General features: G+C 38.4%; 1 protein-coding gene across 2 annotated transcripts in view; it reads right to left on the reverse strand.

Moving 5' to 3' along the window:
* Positions 1 to 20,857, reverse strand: part of LOC121387517 (ADAM 17-like protease) — a 67,035-nt gene extending 46,178 nt beyond the window's left edge. For both annotated transcript variants that reach the window (XR_005959836.1, XM_041518661.1), the window contains exons 1-6: positions 20,713 to 20,857; positions 17,173 to 17,299; positions 14,539 to 14,672; positions 11,792 to 11,880; positions 6,319 to 6,431; positions 1,754 to 1,836 (exon numbers count right to left, since the gene is read on the reverse strand). Coding sequence is in view for 1 of the 2 variants with exons in the window: in XM_041518661.1 (XP_041374595.1) it covers positions 1,754 to 1,836; positions 6,319 to 6,431; positions 11,792 to 11,880; positions 14,539 to 14,672; positions 17,173 to 17,299; positions 20,713 to 20,767 (601 nt within the window). In the remaining variant the exon portion in view is untranslated. The remainder of the gene's footprint in view (positions 1 to 1,753; positions 1,837 to 6,318; positions 6,432 to 11,791; positions 11,881 to 14,538; positions 14,673 to 17,172; positions 17,300 to 20,712) is intronic.
* Between the last annotated feature and the right edge of the window lie 2,612 nt (positions 20,858 to 23,469).

Raw genomic sequence — 23,469 nt, forward strand, 5'->3', positions numbered from 1 at the left:
AATGACAATAAAATTTATGGTGATCGATGTGACAGTGAAGGGGTAGGTAATTGTAATAATCTTCTAATGACAATAAAATGTATGGTGATTGGTGATCGATGTGACAGCTATGGGGAGGTAATTGCAATAATCATGGCCTCGACAGTGAAGGGGAGGTCGATGTGACAGTGGTGTCGTGCTGAAGCCATCGGACATAAGGCTGGTAGGTACAGGGTTTGCAGCCCGATACTGGCTACCATCCAGAGCGAGTTTTAACAACTCAATGGGTTCACTACACCTTTTTCTCTCACGAACTACTAACAACTAACCCACTGTCCTGGACAGACAGCTAATGTGTGTGCCCAGGACAGCGTGCTTAAACCTTAATTGGATATAAGCACGAAAATAAGTTGAAATGAAATTATTTTGTCTTCATCAGCCATACAGTACATTTTGATCTTTGATGATCTGTAACAACAAAAAAATATTTATGGTGATCGATATGACAGCAAAGTTGAGGTAATTTCAAAATCTTCTATGACAATAAGTTTACAAGTATTTTTGTTAATCCGCCACGTTTGACATTTTGATCTTTCTTTTTCTTTTAACTTATTTCCGTGCCTATATCCAATTAAGGTTCAAGCACACTGTCCTGGGCACACACTTCAGCTATCTGGCTGTCTGTTCAGGACAGTGGGTTAGTTGTTAGTTGGTTAGTGGTTAGTGAGAAAGAAGAGGGTGTAGTGGCCTTACACCTACCCATTGAGCCCATAAGAACTCGCTTTGGGTTGGAGCTGGTACCGGGTTGCGAACCCTGTACCTACCAGCCTGTAGTCCGATGGCTTAACCACGATGCCAGTTTTGATCTTTGATGATCTATAACGACAATAAAATTTATAGTAATCAACATGACTATAAGGGGAGGTAACTTCAATACTGTCTATGACAATAAGTTTACATGTGTTTTTGTCCATCTGGCACACTAAATGTTTTGATCTATCATCTGTAATGACAATAAAAATTTACGGTGATCGATATGACAGCAAAGGGGAGGAAATTTCAATAATCTTATCTTACTCTATTTAAGTATTTTTGTCCATCAGCCAAGTTTGACATTTTGATCTTTGATGACTCAGGGCTAGCTCTGCTTGAACACAAAGTTTCGCCAAATTATTTATTAAACTTAAAAAATGGCAGAAAACCAGTTATTTTATAATAAAATGTAGTAAAATTATTTTGCCAACTCAAAATAAAATTTGCCAGTTCGCAATTGGTGAATTTGGCGACTGCTAGAGCTAGCTCTGTGAACTGTAACAACAACAACATTCATAGTGATCAAATGATTTTAAGGGGAGGCAACTAAAAATCTACAATAATACATTTAAAAGTACTGTTGTTCACCAGCTCATATATGTACTTGATGTTTTGGCCTTTGATCATCTCTGCTGATGATTTTTGAGGGAGTGTGTGTTATAAACAGGGTCTGATGAGTATATATAAATGTGTGTGTGGGGGGGGGGGGGGGGGGGGGCACTTTCAGTGTGATGGTCTGAAAATTTGAAATTTGAGGCCCCAAAGGGCCAGAACCTGTTAAGGGGTGGGGTATGGCGGCATGCTCACACAAGAACATTTTTAATTTGATATGTTAAAATGTGGCATCTGCAGCCTTTTGAGCATAATAATGGATCAAATTGGTGTGGGGCGATGTCATCCAAGGACAGCCATGTTCTATAGACATTGATACCTTGATAAATAAATGAGGTGTATAGGTTACCGTGATTTGTACTTGAATCTTCATCACTCTCCACCTGTCCTCCATCTAGCTCAGGGTCAAGGTGAATCGACTGGCACAGCTTCCTGTTAAACAAAACAGAGGTCCAAATGAAATGGCACACATCACAACAAACGGAACTCACAATTACAGGTAACATAAACCGGCTTTGTAAATCCAACCCAGTATGTCCTGCTACAAATTGGAGAAAACTTGAGGTGTTTTCTCTTTTATAGATACATCACCTGTCCTCATAACTAGTGCATATTCCTTACGATTAGTAGACTGGTTCGAACATCCCAACAGCCAATGGGATGGCTTAGATTCTTCCACTGTGTACCCCTTCCTGTTCCGGCCACGTGACTATAACTTCCTTCTTCTAGCGGTTCGGACGTTCTTTATTTTGCTCTGTCGTAATCTGAGCCATCTGTTTTATTACTTTGATTTATGTTTATGGGATGTTCGAACCAGTCTACTAATCGTAGGGAATATGCACTAGTTATGAGGACAGGTGATGTTGAAAAGAAAAAGGACAATACGGGATGAGGGGCAAGGCAGTTTGTGGAAAATTAGGACCTCTGAGATATATTTTAGTGCATTTAAGGATTGTCTGTTATTTCTTTTACGTTCATCGGGGTATGAACCAAAATAATCATCCACAAGTTTTCGGATGACAATCTGTATTTATAATTAAATTTGAAACATACTTGCTATAATGACACTAAAACGTCTTAAACAATAATGCTCACTAAGTGATGTCATCAGATATGACGTTCCTTGATGACAACATTATTTGTACATTCATCAAGAAATCAACAAACTTGTCTGTTGCTATGGCTGGACCAATGGGATGGCGTTATATTGTAATGAATGTAAAGGAAATTTAATTATTAATATATGGAATTGAAATATAAATTTCTATGTCAACTGCTATAGGTCTAAAAAAAATAGACCGGTATTACAAACCCTGCAGCAGTCTAAACTACATGGATGTGAATGGCTAAGGGAAGGGAACTGTATTAACGTGCCCACATCCTTAAGGTTCAGGTACGCCCACCATGGACTCGGGTTCTGACTTCGCCAGCCCACGATTCCATGGCGGGGAGGTGTGAATGGCTAATCCTACCAAACAGCAGCAAGGGATCTTTTGATGTACTTTCTCACAGACAGGAGAGTACATATCATGGTTTTAGATATACTAGACGTGATGTACTAAGGAATGAAGAAAACATGTCCAATGAAGGGCAAAAATAATTCAAGAATAATATTTAAAAAATGTTTCAGAGAATGGTACATTGTTCTCACCACCACCATATAAACTTTGATCAGTTACAGCTATGATCTTTTTTATTCAGTATGTTACTATTTTAGACATAGGTATCAGCACAAATTAGAAACATGCTGTGAATGAATAGCAAGCTATCGGTGTGTGTTTGAAGGGCTTTTATTTAAAATTTTAAAATTAATTTTAATTTATTTAAACATGCATTGTGATGAACATTCATAGATTCAACTTAATAAACCAAACTTCATTGATCTAGAACTTACATTTTGTGAGAAATGGACGTAACACAAAAACTTAATGTTAGAGTTATAAATGTACAAGCAAAAGCTGACACTGCCGCTATCAGATGAAAATAAAATTTACGTTATACATCATCCCATTGGTGACCCATTCAAGTGTCAGGGAACGTCATACCTGATAATGTTACTTTATATTGGTATTTTGGCACATTGAGAGTTATTGTTTAAGAACCAAAAAAATAATTCAAAATAAAATATAATTTGTGTGTGTTATTATTTGTAAGTATGTATCAAATTTAATTATAAGGATTGTCTGTTACACGTATTTCTTTTAAATTCATCTTGATATGAACCATAACAAATCATCTACAAATTTGTGTGTGAATGGATTCATACCCTGATGAACGTAAAAGAAACAGACAATCCTTAAAAATGACAGACCCTAGTTTGTAAACACTACTGCACAGGGCTTCTAGATTATGGTAGCGCCACTCCCATGGCTAGTGATATTCAATGTTGAGCTAGTAAATAACTACTATTGCAATGCCCAACAGCTAGTGAATTCTTTTGGTCAAATGTTGCAGTCTTATTTTGTAAATATGACTATCCTGCCCCCACCCCCAATGTTAGTGTTTTTAAGCTCTATTTCCTCTTTAGGTGATATATCTGATTATTACTATTATTTGGTAAAAATGTATAAACTTAAAGTGAAGTTGGGCTAGTTTGAATTTTATAAAAATTCTAGATGTCCTGACTGCATATTTTTCACAAGTACATGTAGTGCCATTTTTGACAACTGAATTGAGACATTACTTTTATTGTCTAGATATCCATTTCCATACATTCGAAGTGTTTCTAAAACCACGAAATGCATTTTTCTTATATTTAAAAATGCACATGCACCTGAAAAATATCTGCTATGGAGACTAGCGTTGGTCTATTTTTAAGGATATTTCACTATTTCCACAACATTAAAGGGACATTCCTGAATTTGCTGCATTGTAAGATGTTTCCGACTAATAAACTATTTCTACGAGTAAACTTACATATTAAATATATGTTCTTGTTTAGAATATCAGTGTTTGTATATTCAATGTGATTCTGGTCGTCTTAATATTTGTAAGAAGCCCAAACTGGATTTTGTCTTCAAATAATTTTGTACGTACAAAAAAATAATATTTCATGAAATAAAATTAAATTTAACCAAATACAAATATTAGAAACATGTTTGATATACAGCCACTAATATGTTATGCAGAAAAATATATCTGATAAGTAATTACAATCGTTAAAAAGTCTCTGTTAGTCGATAACATCTTAAACATTGCAGCAAACTCAGGAATGTCCCTTTAACTCTGAACTTTAACCAATCGTGTTACAGGTTTGTTACAATAACTTAGGGTCCATTTTCACTGGTTGAAACTAGGGTCCTGCGACTTTTAATACTTAATCTCACCTTTTGAAGAAAACAATATTATATTATGTTCCTCTTAATATGCAGTGTTTGGAAGATGTGACCTTAATACCTAACGTCTATTACTGTAGTTGGCCAAGATTCCTGTTAATATGCAGTGTTTGGAAGATGTGACCTTAATACCTACCGTCTATTACTGTGGTTGGCCAAGATTCCTGTTAATGTGCAGTGTTTGGAAGATGTGACCTTAATACCTACTGTCTATTACTGTGGTTCGCCAATATTACTGTTAATGTACAGTGTTTGGAAGATGTCACTTTAATACCTACTGTCTATTACTGTGGTTGGCCAAGATTCCTGTTAATGTGCAGTGTTTGGAAGATGTGATCTTAATACCTACTGTCTATTACTGTGGTTGGCCAAGATTCCTGTTAATATGCAGTGTTTGGAAGATGTGACTTTTATACCTACTGTCTATTACTGTGGTTGGCCAAGATTCCTGTTAATATGCAGTGTTTGGAAGATGTGACTTTTATACCTACTGTCTATTACTGTAGTTGGCCAAGATTCCTGTTAATATGCAGTGTTTGGAAGATGTGATCTTAATACTTAACGTCTATTACTGTAGTTGGCCAAGATTCCTGTTAATATGCAGTGTTTGGAAGATGTCACTTTTATACCTACTGTCTATTACTGTGGTTGGCCAAGATTCCTGTTAATATGCAGTGTTTGGAAGATGTGACTTTAATACCTACTGTCTATTACTGTGGTTGGCCAAGATTCCTGTTGATATGCAGTGTTTGGAAGATGTGACTTTAATACCTACTGTCTATTACTGTGGTTGGCCAAGATTCCTGTTAATATGCAGTGTTTGGAAGATGTGATCTTAATACTTAACGTCTATTACTGTAGTTGGCCATGATTCCTGTTAATATGCAGTGTTTGGAAGATGTCACTTTTATACCTACTGTCTATTACTGTGGTTGGCCAAGATTCCTGTTAATATGCAGTGTTTGGAAGATGTGACTTTAATACCTACTGTCTATTACTGTGGTTGGCCAAGATTCCTGTTGATATGCAGTGTTTGGAAGATGTGACTTTAATACCTACTGTCTATTACTGTGGTTGGCCAAGATTCCTGTTAATATGCAGTGTTTGGAAGATGTGATCTTAATACCTACTGTCTATTACTGTGGTTGGCCAAGATTCCTGTTAATATGCAGTGTTTGGAAGATGTCACTTTTATACCTACTGTCTATTACTGTGGTTGGCCAAGATTCCTGTTGATATGCAGTGTTTGGAAGATGTGACTTTAATACCTACTGTCTATTACTGTAGTTGGCCAAGATTCCTGTTAATATGCAGTGTTTGGAAGATGTGATCTTAATACCTACTGTCTATTACTGTGGTTGGCCAAGATTCCTGTTAATATGCAGTGTTTGGAAGATGTGATCTTAATACCTACTGTCTATTACTGTGGTTGGCCAAGATTCCTGTTAATATGCAGTGTTTGGAAGATGTGATCTTAATACCTACTGTCTATTACTGTGATTCGCCAAGATTCCTGTTAATATGCAGTGTTTGGAAGATGTGACCATAATACCTACTGTCTATTACTATGGATACCTACTGTCTATTACTGTGGTTGGCCAAGTGAGGAAAGCTGTGATCCCACTTGATGTCAGAGTGTCTGTAAGCTATCATGGATCGCTGGTCAGCTTCAGACAGATGCCGCCATGATGGCTGAAATTAAAATTCATCATACTGATGGGCTAGCTCTGCCACTCGCCAAATTCGCCAATTGTGAATTTCAGGAACAATTCGTGAATTTTATTTTGATTTGGCGAAAACATTTCATGTAATAATTGGTATTTTGTTGAACAATAACAGTGGGTTTTGCATATTTAAAGATAATTTGGCGAATTATTTTGCTCACCCAGAGCTAGCCCTGTATTGCGGTATACCGGTATACCGCACGTCTCAGTAGTGGTGGTGGATGCAGTCAGGTGTACCGGTATACCGCATGCCTCAGTAGTGGTGGTGGAAGCAGTCAGGTGTACTGGTATACCGCACGCCTCAGTAGTGGCGGTGGAAGCAGTCAGGTGTACCCTAATACCGCACGCCTCAGTAGTGGCGGTGGAAGCAGTCAGGTGTACCGGTATACCGCACACCTCAGTAGTGGTGGTGGAAGCAGCCAGGCATACCGGTATACCGCACATCTCAGTAGTGGTGGTGGAAGCAGTCAGGCATACCGGTATACCGCACGCCTCAGTAGTGGTGGTGGAAGCAGTCAGGTATACCGGTATAACGCACACCTCAGTAGTGGCGGTGGAAGCAGTCAGGTATACCGGTATACCGCACATCTCAGTAGTGGCGGTGGAAGCAGCCAGGTATACCGGTATACCGCACACCTCAGTAGTGGTGGTGGAAGCAGTCAGGTATACCGGTATACCGTACACCTCAGTAGTGGTGGTGGAAGCAGTCAGGCATATCGGTATACCGCACACCTCAGTAGTGGTGGTGGAAGCAGTCAGGTATACCGGTATACCGTACACCTCAGTAGTGGTGGTGGAAGCAGTCAGGCATATCGGTATACCGCACACCTCAGTAGTGGTGGTGGAAGCAGTCAGGCATACCGGTATACCGCACACCTCAGTAGTGGTGGTGGAAGCAGTCAAGCATATCGGTATACCGCACATCTCAGTAGTGGTGGTGGAAGCAGTCAGGCATATCGGTATACCGCACATCTCAGTAGTGGTGGTGGAAGCAGCCAGGTATACCGCACATCTACGTAGTGGTGGTGGAAGCAGCCAGGCATACCGGTATACCGCACACCTCAGTAGTGGTGGTGGAAGCAGTCAGGCATATCGGTATAACGCACACCTCAGTAGTGGTGGTGGATGCAGTCAGGTATATCGGTATACCGCACACCTCAGTAGTGGTGGTGGAAGCAGCCAGGCATACCGGTATACCGCACACCTCAGTAGTGGTGGTGGAAGCAGCCAGGCATACCGGTATACCGCACACCTCAGTAGTGGTGGTGGAAGCAGCCAGGCATACCGGTATAACGCACACCTCAGTAGTGGTGGTGGAAGCAGCCAGGTATACCGCACATCTACGTAGTGGTGGTGGAAGCAGCCAGGTATACCGCACATCTACGTAGTGGTGGTGGAAGCAGTCAGGCATACCGGTATACCGCACACCTCAGTAGTGGTGGTGGAAGCAGTCAGGCATATCGGTATAACGCACACCTCAGTAGTGGTGGTGGATGCAGTCAGGTATATCGGTATAACACACACCTCAGTAGTGGCGGTGGAAGCAGTCAGGTATACCGGTATAACACACATCTCAGTAGTGGTGGTGGAAGCAGCCAGGCATACCGGTATACCGCACACCTCAGTAGTGGTGGTGGAAGCAGTCAGGCATACCGGTATACCGCACACCTCAGTAGTGGTGGTGGAAGCAGCCAGGCATACCGGTATACCGCACACCTCAGTAGTGGTGGTGGAAGCAGCCAGGCATACCGGTATACCGCACACCTCAGTAGTGGTGGTGGAAGCAGCCAGGCATACCGGTATAACGCACACCTCAGTAGTGGTGGTGGAAGCAGCCAGGTATACCGCACATCTACGTAGTGGTGGTGGAAGCAGCCAGGTATACCGCACATCTACGTAGTGGTGGTGGAAGCAGTCAGGCATACCGGTATACCGCACACCTCAGTAGTGGTGGTGGAAGCAGTCAGGCATATCGGTATAACGCACACCTCAGTAGTGGTGGTGGATGCAGTCAGGTATATCGGTATAACACACACCTCAGTAGTGGCGGTGGAAGCAGTCAGGTATACCGGTATAACACACATCTCAGTAGTGGTGGTGGAAGCAGTCAGGCATACCGGTATACCGCACACCTCAGTAGTGGTGGTGGAAGCAGTCAGGCATACCGGTATACCGCACACCTCAGTAGTGGTGGTGGAAGCAGTCAGGCATACCGGTATACCGCACACCTCAGTAGTGGTGGTGGAAGCAGTCAGGCATACCGGTATACCGCACACCTCAGTAGTGGTGGTGGAAGCAGTCAGGTATACCGGTATAACACACACCTCAGTAGTGGTGGTGGAAGCAGTCAGGTATACCGGTATACCGCACACCTCAGTAGTGGTGGTGGAAGCAGCCAGGTCAGGTCCTAGGGTTTTATTCTGCAACCACCGTTTCTATTCACAGAATATGATAATGGATAAAGCAAAGCTACTAACAGGATATGACTTTTTATCATATAACTTACATTTTCAGTGCAATCAAAGTATGTGATATTTTTCAGATCAAATACTTTAAGAATTTGATAACTTTGCAAATTGGATGTAAATTAGTCACTAGGTTTATTGACATTTAAGCAAACGTACTTGGGTGACACTCCATGATTGACGTATGCATTCATAGTCATCAAATAAAAACATTTCAATGGCAATTGGACACTGAAAGCTGTCGTGTGTTCAGAAAACAAAAAATGTAAGGCATAACTTTATTTTGATGGAAGGACATCCAAAATGACGTCATTTCCATTGAAAAATACACCGTGCCACATATTCTTACATCATTTGAATATCTAGCAATGGCGGACTGGAATTAAAGTTGCGTGTACAGTTTACAAAAACATGTTGTATTAAGCTTGAGCTTATATGATAAAGAGATTATTACCCTCGTGTATTTCGGTATCGTCAGTATCATATATTAGGAATAAAAATAATTTATCATATCACTACTAAGGAATAGCATTGGGCACGCCCATTACATAAATCACATATTTTGAGACATAAGTATGCAAATATTTAGAACATAAGTATGCAAATTACATTATTACGCAAATTATATACCAAAATGTGGAACTATTTTCACCTGTCAAAATTGTTGACGAACAAACATGGCGTCTTTTGAAGTTGTCTTTTGCAAGTATGCAAAGTATGAGAAAATTGCAGACTGCGATTGCAGACACGTTATTCCAAAAATGTGGGCAAACACACAAAATCCCCTTCGATGTCCCGTTGAAGTTTTCAAGTTTTATTCTTCAAAACGACCGCGAAACGTTTGTGCTGACGACCCATTCTACATTGCTACACATACACACACACACACACTCGGTATGCCGAAAGCAGGAGAACCGTGGTTCCTCGGGCAATGCATTGGTAGAAATAAACTTGCTGGACTGATGAAAAACATGTGTTCGAGTGGTAATATTTGTACCACTAAACGACTGACGAACCACTCTGCACACAAATATCTGGTCCAAAAACTGAACGACAATCACGTTCCTGCCCATTAAAACATGCAGATAACAGGACACAAAAATATTCATTCAGTTAATGCATACAGCCATATAAATCACGACCAACACAAAGAACTGTCGCACATTCTGTCCACGATATCTACATCTTGTGAATCCTCAAGTTTGGTTCCCGTGTGTTCGTCTTCGAAGGAAATCCGACAACACTTTTAAATTCGAAACAATCACAGATCATCAATATTTCCGGCGGTGTGAACATCATGTTTGGAGGCAATGCCAATGGGGGCAACATCGTAATAAATCTGGCTCAGCCTAAAAGTCCTGTTGTCCCCATAAAACAACGAAGAATCATTTTTGACCGTGATTCCGACGGCGACTGAACTTGATGAAGCCCTTAAATAGGTCAGTGATGTAGATACGCCTATGTCTGACAATGACGTAGTATTCAGCAAAATGGCGCGAAAAGTTATTTTGAAAAATTTGGCTATTGTCAATTATTTTATTATAATTTCATTGTGTATATATAAAAATGTTAAATTAGTATTAAATTGTTTAAATAGCTACAATCGTTCTGTCCGCTTTTAACCTAGTTTCAGAAAGCATAGATAACCTTCAAGGTGTATTGACAAACCGATTATCAGCAGAGTGATTGACATGTACATATGTATTCATACGTCATAACAAATTTTTACGTCCGAGCGTTGGGGTTTTGTTTATTAATCATTTAAGTGAAAAATAAACAAAATTGACAGTGATATGATAAATAGAATTCGTCACTCGTATTTTTTAATATGGTAAATATCAACCTCGGCCTGTTAATCTGTATTTGTCTCGCCAAAGGCTCGACAAATACAGATTAACGAAGCCTTGGTTGATATTTCCCATATTAAAAAATACTTGTGACGAATCCTACATGTATTATGCTCGCATAATACAATTTTTATTCCTAATATATGATATTGACGATACCGCAAAAACACTCTGGTAATAACCTCTATTGACGTCACTTATATGAGGTCACACGCACAGCCTACATTACAAAATCATTCATTTGACCTCTAGGTCATCGTACAATGTGGCTGAAATCACAGAAATGAAAGCTTTTCCCCTGAATTTTTATGGTCTGCAGGATAAAGATAATAACTAGTTAATGATGTTGGGTATCTGCTTTATCCTGTTCAGGCCGAACGAGAAATTCCGCTCGGCTCCCATTCTTACCATCACAGGATAAAGCAGATACCCGACATCATTAACTAGTTATTCTCCATTTACATACACATTCAGAACAAGCTGTTATACTAATGCACACCTGTCATGGGCACAGTTCCCACCCTTGGCCGGCTCCTCAAAGCTTCCACAAAGCAATCTTAGCCCTAAGATCACCGTAAGTGCATAGCTACCTTATGCACTAAGGTGATCTTAGTGCTAAGATCGCTTCGTGAAATGGGGCCCAGGACAGGAAAAGGGTTGGGGTGGATGGGAGAGCAGAATGCCCACACTGGCAGGTGCAAGGGAGCACCAGCAGCCCGACTGGAGTCGGCAGCGGGCAGGAAGTAGTTTTGGTGCTTTGGAATTATGAAAGTCCCGTAGGATTAAATCAAAAAGAAAAGGTTGCGTAGTTTCTATGAAGGAACTGGACTCATTTTTTACTGGTTTGCCGAAATATAATGGGGAGCTACATATACTTTTGAAATTGGTACGCCACGAGTAGCTCGTTATTGGAACCTGTTGTAAGCAGTAGTGTGAGCTGCCACACAAAGAACACAAGAATTCAGTGAGCCGTAACACAAAAGACAGTTGACTATAAGAAAGTGAATTACAGATACCTCTATGGCGTAGAGATCGTCTTCTGTGTGTATAACCATATTCCAAACCCCATCTTCCACATGTGCCTTCACCGTGTTGGACACATTATCTGATACAAATCACAAAAGTCAACATTTAAATACAATCACATTAACTGGTGTCTGGTTACACATAATGTTAGCAAAATACTCACCTACATGTACAGCAAGTTTCAACCATTGAATATCGTTTGCAAAAAAATTAACATAACAAACATTATTCCAGCCTCGGTGATGTAGTGGTTATGCCATCGGATTTGAAGCTAGTAGGTACTCGGTTCGTATCCCACCTGAGGCAATGTTGGATTTTTCATGCCAGTACCGGTTCAAACCCAAAGTGAGTGTACCATTAGGCTAAATGGGTAGAAGTTAACCCACACACACGTTTCACCCACTTCACAGGTGCAATTATGGGTGTCGCCTGAGTGTATGATCCCATGGGGGATGGTTACCCGGCATGCACTGCAGGTTCTGTGTACCCTGGGCTCGGGTGATACAGAGATAGATCAACTGAAAGCAAACATGGGTCATGGCCCTGTCAAGTATAGTCCCATACTGAAGAGGAAATACCGCGGCCTTGATCACCATTCATCTCATCATCACCCATGTTAGTAATGTCCAATTTTTTATTTTTTTAAAAATGTTTGTGGTGTTTGTTAAAAATATATAAGAATATTATTAAATTATTCCCAGTGGCAAAAACCTGTCATCGGCAAAGATGTTGACCTACAGCAATTAATATTGCAACCTACAGGGCACAATATTTCATGAGAACCGTTGTTCTGTTCCCGTGTCAGTTATATATATGCAACTTTAAAACCATGAGAACTGCCAATCGGTTACCGTTACGTGGTGAACAATTGCATTCTAAAATTAAAAGTACCATACATCAGTAATGAAAGAGAAAATTCAGTTTCTTTTTAAATACATTTGAACCGTAGTTCAAGTGTTTTAGGATTAGGTAGGCCTAACTCATCGGTTACGGGAACTATATTCACATAACTGAACAATCGGTTACCTAAGTAAAACTCACGTGAACTTACTTCCGGTTACCTAAGATTTTGAAATATTGTCCCCTGAACTACTGCCGTTTTTGTCAGTGCCATCATTATGCTTGTGCCATATGAGCTGATTTTTGTTATCATCAATGCAGAAAACATGAGTTAAACTTGTATAGAAGTGGATGATTGACACCATCACTCCTGAAGAGGCAGGATGTACAAATGTAGCTCAGAGTGTTTGAGATTAAACATTTTAGGCAGCTTCCCAGTTGGATAGTAACATTTTAAAATCTGATATCCCACCAGAGAATTTAATATCCCACTTATATTCTGTCCAACAGAAAACACATTTTTTTCATGATATGGAATTTACTAAAAATGATTTATTTTTTAGCCGACCGATTTGTAAGTTATACAGAAAAATAGTATTGTTTTGCTATTTCCAAACCGACTTTAACTTTTTTTCTTACGTCAAACCAAACTGAAATTATTTACAAAAACATTTTTATAGAATGATGGGACGGACTATAAATGGAATTCATAAATAACATCGTAACAAACTTGGACGACACTGTTCTCGTTTCCGATCTGTTGCTACGCTGCAATCGAAATCGCACATTGTTGTATTAATCATCAGCTATTGGATGTCAAACACTTGGTAATTCTGACATGAGACGAAACCCACTACATTTTCTCACTAGTAGCAATGGATCATATATATGCACAGGATGGCACATACCAGTCATGGTGCACTGGTTGAGAGTGGGAAAAAAATACAACAATAAAAAAAATGGGTTAACTGAGGTGATTCGATCCTACTATGCAATCATCTTAAAGGGACACACTAGTTCTTAAAAACTATGGCACATTTTTTCACTATTAGAGACGTTTATCATCACTGAAATCAAACATTACTTATTTTATTGTTTAGATCATCCATTTCATATTTTAAAATATGCACGTGCGTCTGAAAAGTAACGGTTATAAGAGTTGCGTTTTAGTCTATTTTTAAGTGTATTTCAACGTCACAAACTCTTGTTTCACTCTGTTGTATACAAATTTGTTACAGGTTTGTAAATTAACCAAACTACTATCATCCTGCCCGACGGCTAGTAAAATACAAAGTTGTCAAATGATGCATTTATGTCTGTTTTGTAAAGATAACTTTCGTGTCCCACCCACCTACCCAAAATAAAGGGTTTTTAACTCCCTCTTTGGGTGACATACCTGTATCTGATTCTATAAATATTAAAGTAGGGCTAGTGAATTTACAATCATGGTGAGTACAGTACATTTTTTAAATCACTGATTTTTCTAGAAGCCCTGTTCTAATCATAACATTTTGATATAAAATAGTATTTCCGGTAATACAATTTAAACAAAACAATTGAAAGTTTCATTAAAAATGTGATATTATTAAGTAGTTGATAATGTTAAAATGAAAATAATAATTAATATATTCTGGCATTACTGAAATGAATGCGGCCAAGAATTAACAACACTTGACTGATGTACAGTATGGCACGGACCGACATACCACGACAAGGTGCCAAATATTTGGGGGGGGGTTTTCTTTCTTTCACAAGCTACACCAGTAGTCCAGTCTGTAAAATGAAATGAGCAGGTGCCAACTGACCTAGATCCTGCCCCCTCCACCCTCCCCCCCACAACATCAAGATTGAAAGCAACAACATGACCCTAATGATGAAAATGATATTAAAGACTCACCTGCAAGGTGACCCGAATAAAAGTCGTTCTTGTTGATAAACAGTGGAGACCCACTGCCATCCTTGTTCAATATCTGAGCCTTAAAACCGTCAGCGAAAATTGATGCATCAGGCTTCAGCATAACATCAAAATGTCTGGAAAAGATGAAACAAGAAAAAGGTTTCCATATGAAAAATAAAACCAGATCTTGTTTTTTAAGGCGCACGAGTGCGATCATACAGCACATGTAACAAACATTGCATGTAAAATAATTTTGTATATTGATTGCCACTATTTACCGTATGTAGTTAACAGAAAAACCTGTTTAATTATACCAGAAAAATTAAAAATGCAACGAAAATGGTAGCGTCCATGCAAACTTTTAATATATGACTAGTACTTATCTTTGCTATACAAATTGGTAAACACTGGTTTAATAGACATCTTGGATCAATAACGCAACGTTGACTTGACATAGATGTCACAGCCCTTCGTAACTGGTAGTGGTAGGTCAAATGACGTGTAACAAAATGTTGAGGGAGAGAGACAGGTTGTGTAATTGTTGAATTAAAAATGCCTCATGAATGTCAATACCCCAACACTATTAAGTGAACTAATTGTAGGCCTATGTTTAATGAGTTAATTAATTTTTTTTAATAATATGAGGGATCTAATTCAGTCGGTAATGCACACTTGAGATGCTTAGGTCATAGTTCTAACTGAACCACCTCCTCGGAAAGAGTGAGTTTTTCCCATCCCAACCATCCTAATCATGTTCATTGTACATAATAATGAAATTCAAGACAAGGTCATTCATACACGTTTAGCTGCATGTTCATCAAACACTGAAAAGGTATATACATGTATATATATGCATGAAATTATCTGTAAGTCACAAATAGAGATTATTATAAGAGCTTGTGTGTCTTACTGATTTTACGAAACAAGAGTCACAATTCTTGTATCCTGACATCCTGATACATGAATCCTGACAACGTTTCGTAAAATCAGTATGACACACACACGCGAGTGTAATAATTTCTTTATTATCCATATTATTATTATTGTTTTCTTATTGAACAACTCAAAATGTTTCAGCAACAACTAGAATGAGACGACAAAATGCAGTCTGAGCTAGGACTGGAGAAGCAACATCATGTTATGACATCGCTTCCCAAAATTAAGTCATTACACTTGTTATTACACATGTGCTTCGTATGATTATTATTAACTTGGTTATGTTGAACCATATGGATAATAATTATACTTCAATAGCACTGCTCCTGGAATTTTTGAATAACTCCATTCCTGAAACGGGAAAGAAGTCAGACTACACTAATAAAATTAGAAGAAAACATTATTGGTTTATTGATTCATTTTTGCAACATATGTCTCTACATTTACATGTACCAATTACTTCATCAATTAATAATCCTTGGTTTTCACTCGCCGTAACATTTTGATGTGTGCGATTTTTCACTCGCTATACTGACTGCACACGGTCAAGTCATAAGGGCTTAATGTGCACATCATAGATGAAATAAAATTGCAAAATTTATTCCTCAGATAAAATGTATTTTTTTTACAACAAACACTGTCACATTTAATTACTAATTTATAGCAGGAGTGTTGGTATTAACTACTTTATCAAAAGTTTGATGCAATTTAAACTTTCACCCGGCCGGTTGTTATTTGGTTTAGCTCTACCATGATATACAATTACAGGTCTCTGAAAATTGCGACAACGGAAATCAAATGATGCAAAATATCGAACACCATTTACATGGATATAACGGGCTATGCAAAAAGGAAGTGGGTTACCTGGATTTATTTCTGCGTAACCGATAAATGGGTCACGCAGATTTTCAATTCTCAGAGGCCTGTATATAATTATACCCTGCAGATAAGATAATATACAATCAGGGCTGCAGAAAGTACTCGCCAGCTCGCCAAATGCGAGTAAAACTTATTACGGACAATTTAAAAAATACAACCACCAGCCCGACGGTTTATTTCTTTTTTGTTTGATTTTCTTTAACACGTGATGTTGATCACTTACCAAGTCTTATTAAAAGGACATTCCCGAGTTTGCTGCATTGTAAGAAGTTTCCGACTAATAAAATATTTCTCCGATTAAACTTACATATTAAATATATTTTCTTGTTTAGAATATCAGTGTCAGTATATTCAATGTGTTTCTGGTCGTCTTAATATTTGTAAGAAGCCCAAAGTGGATTTTGTCTTCAAATAATTTCGTATGTACGAAAAAACAATATTTTAGGAAATAAGATGAAATTTAACCTAGTACAAATATTAGAATGATCAGAAACACGTTTAATATACAGCCACTAATATTTTATGCAGAAAAATATATTTGATATGTAATTACAATCGTTAAATAGTCTCTGTTAGTCGATAACATCTTAAAAACTGCAGCAAACTCAGGAATGTCCCTTTAATAATGTTTTGTCAATATATCTAATATATTACATTTGAAGTGAACACAGTGTATATTATAATATTGTTAATAATATATTGTTCTATAGATTAGCGAACTAGTAGAAATTCTGGTGGGCTAATAACATTTAGTTGGTTCTGATCCGGCAGGCTAATTAAATATTTGCCACTTCTGCACCTGGCCCTGTATGTACCAACCTTCCGAGTGTGTCAAACTTGACGTGCACATCATGTGACTGGTCATCATCAAGACTTCTCCTTTTGCGAACACTGAAGTCAACATCCCTCAGTGTCTCGTAATAGCGCAGTTTTGTGTCAATCGAACCTAGAACATGATGCCGTTCAAATTAACACATGTATACATACAATGATACATAATATATAATGTAGGTCAAATTAAGTAGAAATTGTACTTGTAAATTTCTTTGGTACCTTCTCCACTTCTTAAAAAAACACATCAAAAATGTATTTTGTAAGGAATATTTGTAAATTGATACATCTTGTTTATTTTACAAAAAGTTACGCTGGTGTTGTTAAATGATTTATTAGGTCCACTAAACCAAGTTAATGTTTGTTTTGTCTAACAACTCCACTCAACCACATATTGATAAATTAATCATCAGCTACTGGACATCACACACTAGATTAATATGAACTACTTTTTTCCATTAGCAATGTTCTTTTATATGCAATTATAGATAGGGCAGCACATACCATGGCCTTTGATATATCAGTTGCGGTTAAAACATATTAAAAAAATAATCAGAGAATGGGTCCACTGTGAGGGTTTGATCCTACAATAAATGCTCTATATACTGACTGAGCTACAGGTATCTAGACAAAGTATTGGAAAAAAAGAAAGAAAGAAATGTTTTATTTAACGATGCACCCAACACATTTTATTTACAGTTATATGGCATCAGACATATGGTTAAGGACCACAAATATTTTGAGAGGAAACCCGCTGTTGCCACTACTTTCAACAAAATGAATTAATCTTATCATTACTGTATTATTTTCTTAACCCTAACCCTAAACTAAACCCATTTTCTTTCTGAGGGGGGTCTACCCCCTGTTGACTGTGGTTGCATTCAATTCCATAGCAGCATACTCAAATATTTCTTTCTGACAGAAACACTGAGTGGTAATACTAAAATGGTAAAGTGTTTGCTTGACGTGCAGTCGGTCTAGGATCGATCCCCGTCGGAGGATTCATTGGGCTATTTCTTGTTCCAGCCAGTGCTTCACAATCGGTTAACAAAGGTTGTGGTATGTACATGTACTATCATGTATGTGGGATGCTAATCAAAAGAGTAACCCATGAATTGGCAACAGTGGGTTTCGTTTCAATATCTATGCAGTGTTCGAGATTAACGGTATCCCGATATCCCGGGGATACCAGAATTTAATTTTGGATACCAGACTTCAATAACCCAGTATCCCACCAGGATACTAATGTAATGTAACATTGTTGTTGGGTTTTTTAATCCTGCGTTTTCATTTTTCGCTGAAACAGTGAACGTCGATCATTTACTGAAGTTAGGTCACAGTATTTTCGAGCTCGTATCCAGTCTAATGCTATGCCGTAACAATATCTCCCCCAGCTCATACTACACTGGAGCAATAGCGGTGTAGCAATGGACTGGGAACCGCTAAGTCGATATTGTTTTTGTTGGATGTTTCCTCCCTTCAAATTTTATTTGAGATATCGATTTCACATATGCATGAAATTGGTAGGTTTGGGAGGTAGGTTTATCATTAGTAATGTCAGAAACACTTATAGATTACTGCTAAATATTACTTTATGTTGTTATTACGCAAAAATAGATGCAGCAAATCTTTCTGCAGATTCTGTTTGATTGCCAGTTTCACAAATCCCATGATTTCGATTGCAGCGTAGCAATAGACTGGGAACGAGAACAGTTTCGTCCAAGTTTGTACGATGTTATTTATGAATTTCATTTAAGAGGGATACTAAATTCTCAGGTGGGATACCAGATTTTGAAATGTTAGTATCCAACTGGGATACTGCCCCAAAATTTTAATCTTGAACACTGCTATGTGGTCCTTAACCATTTGTATGCTGCTATATTTATATAACCGTAAATAAAATATGTTGAGTGTGTCGTTAAATAAAACATTTCCTTCCTTCCTTGTTTTTTTAAACCAGATTAAATCCAAATATTATGGCGACTTTGACTTCTCACTACTTCTAATAACTTAAAAGGTAAATATTTGTAATGGAAACTTTCACCTACGTCTTATCTCGGTTTAATGAAAAAATGTTATGGTCTTTTTACTGTAGCAGACAATATTACAGCATGCTTTGTTGTAAAATACACTGTATGTCTACAGTGATATTTATATAACTTACTTTATCACTGCGGCAGTGCCATACATCCGATTCACCCAAACCCCAGTCAATTAAAGAAAGAAATGTTTTATTTAACGACGCACTCAACACATTTTATTTACGGTTATATGGCGTCAGACATATGGTTAAGGACCACACAGATTCTAAGAGGAAACCCGCTGTTGCCACTACATGGGCTACTCTTCCGATTAGCAGCAAGGGATCTTTTATTTGCCTTTGTTGAACCAGTTATGGATCACTGGTCGGTGCAAGTGGTTTACACCTACCCATTGAGCCTTGCGGAGCACTCACTCAGGGTTTGGAGTCGGTATCTGGATTAAAAATCCCATGCCTCGACTGGGATCCGAACCCAGTACCTACCAGCCTGTAGACCGACCCAGTCAATTAATGCAGAGGTGCAAGAAGTATATACTTGCCTGCTCGCCAAATGCGAGTAAAATTTCTAATGGACGAGTTAAAAAATGCAACTACCAGTCCTACAGGCAATCTATTTTTTTTTTCTGATTGATTGTATTGTAATTTTGTCTTGCATTGAATCCACGACTCTACATCAGCCATGCAAGAATTAAAAACCTTTCACACAAATGGTTCAGAAGGATGTCAAAATACACAATATATGCGCCACATTGCCAAATTTAAAGACGACTATGGAGTTCTGAAATGACTCATAATCGTGACAAGTTAGATTCCACTAGCCCTACGCCATAAACATGATGGTACGATGTCTAAATTGTAATCATACATGAATATATTCATGAATTTTTCTGCTTTATTAATATTGTTTTAACAAATAAATTATGTTCAATAAATAAAAAATACAACGCTCCAATCGATGTAACGACACTGCCCCATCGTAAGAAGCCATGTGATAATCATGTTTTGGGGCAGAGAGTGTTAAATAATATACTCACAATAATGACACATGGGGCCTGCGATCATGGGCCAAAATCCCTAAAAGATGTTGAACCAATGCCAGCCATAAAATATTAACGGCTCATAAGTGAAAAGTGTTCTCTCCACATCTACGACCATACAACAACTTGAACAAGTGGTCACTAACTTACTAAGACATACATTCGTAACATTGACACAATAATTATAATTATATTTAGATGAACAAGTGGACACTACCAAACAAATAACAAAGTTTAAATCAATAAATGGATATTATTAAAACAAGTAGCCTAGAGAAGACACTAAAATACAATAAACAGTGGATACTAATGATGGTACTGATGCTTGATGATTAATAAATCAATATGCTCTAGTGGTGTCTTTAAACAAACAAAACTGATGCAGATGATGAAAATTCTTGACCAAGGCCTACATTTTGGGATATTATTCCGATATATATCTGTACTCACCAATAACGACATCCGTCATACAGATGCAGCATAGTAAAATATTTAATACTCTCATGGTTGCAGTGGTCTATTTCTGTCGCTGTCGTCGGTGCAATCATGACGTAATGAAAAAACAACTTCTCAAAAGTCCCACCATTTGCGGAAATCTAACGCATCGACTGATATTCTAGAATTAGTACCGCTTGAACAGGTTCTTCTTCCTTATTTTCCTCCACTGTCTACTTTGCTGGCTACCATACATCACCTAGCCCGAGTACTCTTGTTATTCGAGAGTTAGACGGACGTTTGGACGATTATTACTACTTTGTTTTATTTTATTTAGTGCACAACGTGTAACATAAACTGAGAATTATCTAGTTGATTGCTTTACTTAGTTTAAAACTACATGTGTAGGGCCTACCACCCCATAACCAACACAGATACCAAAAGTATAGGCCTACACCTCAAACAACCTACTTCCTGCCCACCTGCAAATGTACAGGTTGAATAGTACCAAAGAGAAAGAAAGAAAGAAATGTTTTATTTAACGACGCACTCAACACATTTTATTTACGGTTATATGGCGTCAGACATATGGTTAAGGACCACACAGATTTTGAGAGAAAACCAGCTGTCGCCACTACATGGGCTACTCTTTCGATTAGCAACAAGGGATCTTTTATTTGCGCTTCCCACAGGCAGGACAGCACAAACCATGGCCTTTGTTGAACCAGTTATGGATCACTGGTCGGTGCAAGTGGTTTACACCTACCCATTGAGCCTTGCGGAGCACTCACTCAGGGTTTGGTGTCGGTATCTGGATTAAAAATCCCATGCCTCGGCTGGGATCCGAACCCAGTACCTACCAGCATGTAGACCGATGGCCTGCCATAGTACCAAAGAGAGTTCCTTGTCAAAGTCCGATGTGCACCGTCAAATATTTAAGGAGTAACAGCAGCTGTGGGTGTGAATGGTAGTAATACGTGACATAAATTATTTGTGCAAATACAATTATCCATTGACAATAAATAAATACACTTTTATTTGTTATACACTTGTTATGCAGTATATACCAATGGTTTCAACTAATTAATGCAGGGTAACACCAAATATTTGGGCCAAGGACTAAAATAAATGTCCCTATAATTCGCCCATGCAGGGCGTACATACGATACATACATTTGCCTTTACATTTACACATTTTATTTTTAGGAGTGGGGTCAACTAGATGTCAGAACACATATAGCAATGCTTTCAGCACTATAGTGCGTACTTGTATGGCGGTCATTGCCCCATATACTGACTTTCCGAAAGGGTTCTGATATTTATAGAGTGGAGGAGACCCTGTGTGAGTGGTCCCTATCCATTATGTACCAAAAACTTTGTTTATTCGACTACTTAATACACACCGTTCGGCAAAAATCAATTTTGCAAAATTCAGCCCCAAAATTTATTTTTGCCCTTATTCACCAAATATTTGGGCAAAGGACTAAAATAAATGTTCCTATAATTCGCCCACGCAGGGCGTACATACGATACATACATTTGCCTTTACATTTACACATTTTATTTTTAGGGGTGGGGTCAACTAGATGTCAGAACACATATAGCAATGCTTTCAGCACTATAGTGCGTACTTGTCTGGCGGTCATTGCCCCATATACTGACTTTCCGAAAGGGTTCTGATATTTATAGAGTGGAGGAGACCCTGTGTGAGTGGTCCCTATCCATTATGTACCAAAAACTTTGTTTATTCGACTACTTAATACACACCGTTCGGCAAAAATCAATTTTGCAAAATTCAGCCCCAAAATTAATTTTTGCCCTTATTCACCAAATATTTGGGCAAAGGACTAAAATAAATGTTCCTATAATTCGCCCACGCAGGGCGTACATACGATACATACATTTGCCTTTACATTTACACATTTTATTTTTAGGGGTGGGGTCAACTAGATGTCAGAACACATATAGCAATGCTTTCAGCACTATAGTGCGTACTTGTCTGGCGGTCATTGCCCCATATACTGACTTTCCGAAAGGGTTCTGATATTTATAGAGTGGAGGAGACCCTGTGTGAGTGGTCCCTATCCATTATGTACCAAAAACTTTGTTTATTCGACTACTTAATACACACCGTTCGGCAAAAATCAATTTAGAAAAATTCGGCCCCAAAATTTATTTTTGCCCTTATTCACCAAATATTTGGGCCAAGGACTAAAATAAATGTTCCTATAATTCGCCCACGCAGGGCGTACATACGATACATACATTTGCCTTTACATTTACACATTTTATTTTTAGGGGTGGGGTCAACTAGATGTCAGAACACATATAGCAATGCTTTCAGCACTATAGTGCGTACTTGTCTGGCGGTCATTGCCCCATATACTGACTTTCCGAAAGGATTCTGATATTTATAGAGTGGAGGAGACCCTGTGTGAGTGGTCCCTATCCATTATGTATCAAAAACTTTGTTTATTCGACTACTGAATACACACCGTTCGGCAAAAATCAATTTTGCAAAATTCGGCCCCAAAATTCATTTTTGCCCTTATTCACCAAATATTTGGGCCAATGACTACAATAAATGTTCCTATAATTCGCCCACGCAGGGCGTACATACGATACATACATTTGCCTTTACATTTACACATTTTATTTTTAGGGGTGGGGTGAACTAGATGTCAGAACACATATAGCAATGCTTTCAGCACTATAGTGCGTACTTGTATGGCGGTCATTGCCCCATATACTGACTTTCCGAAAGGGTTCTGA

Source organism: Gigantopelta aegis, chromosome 13 (assembly GCF_016097555.1).
Source record: "Gigantopelta aegis isolate Gae_Host chromosome 13, Gae_host_genome, whole genome shotgun sequence".
NCBI classification, from domain to species: Eukaryota; Metazoa; Mollusca; class Gastropoda; order Neomphalida; family Peltospiridae; genus Gigantopelta; species Gigantopelta aegis.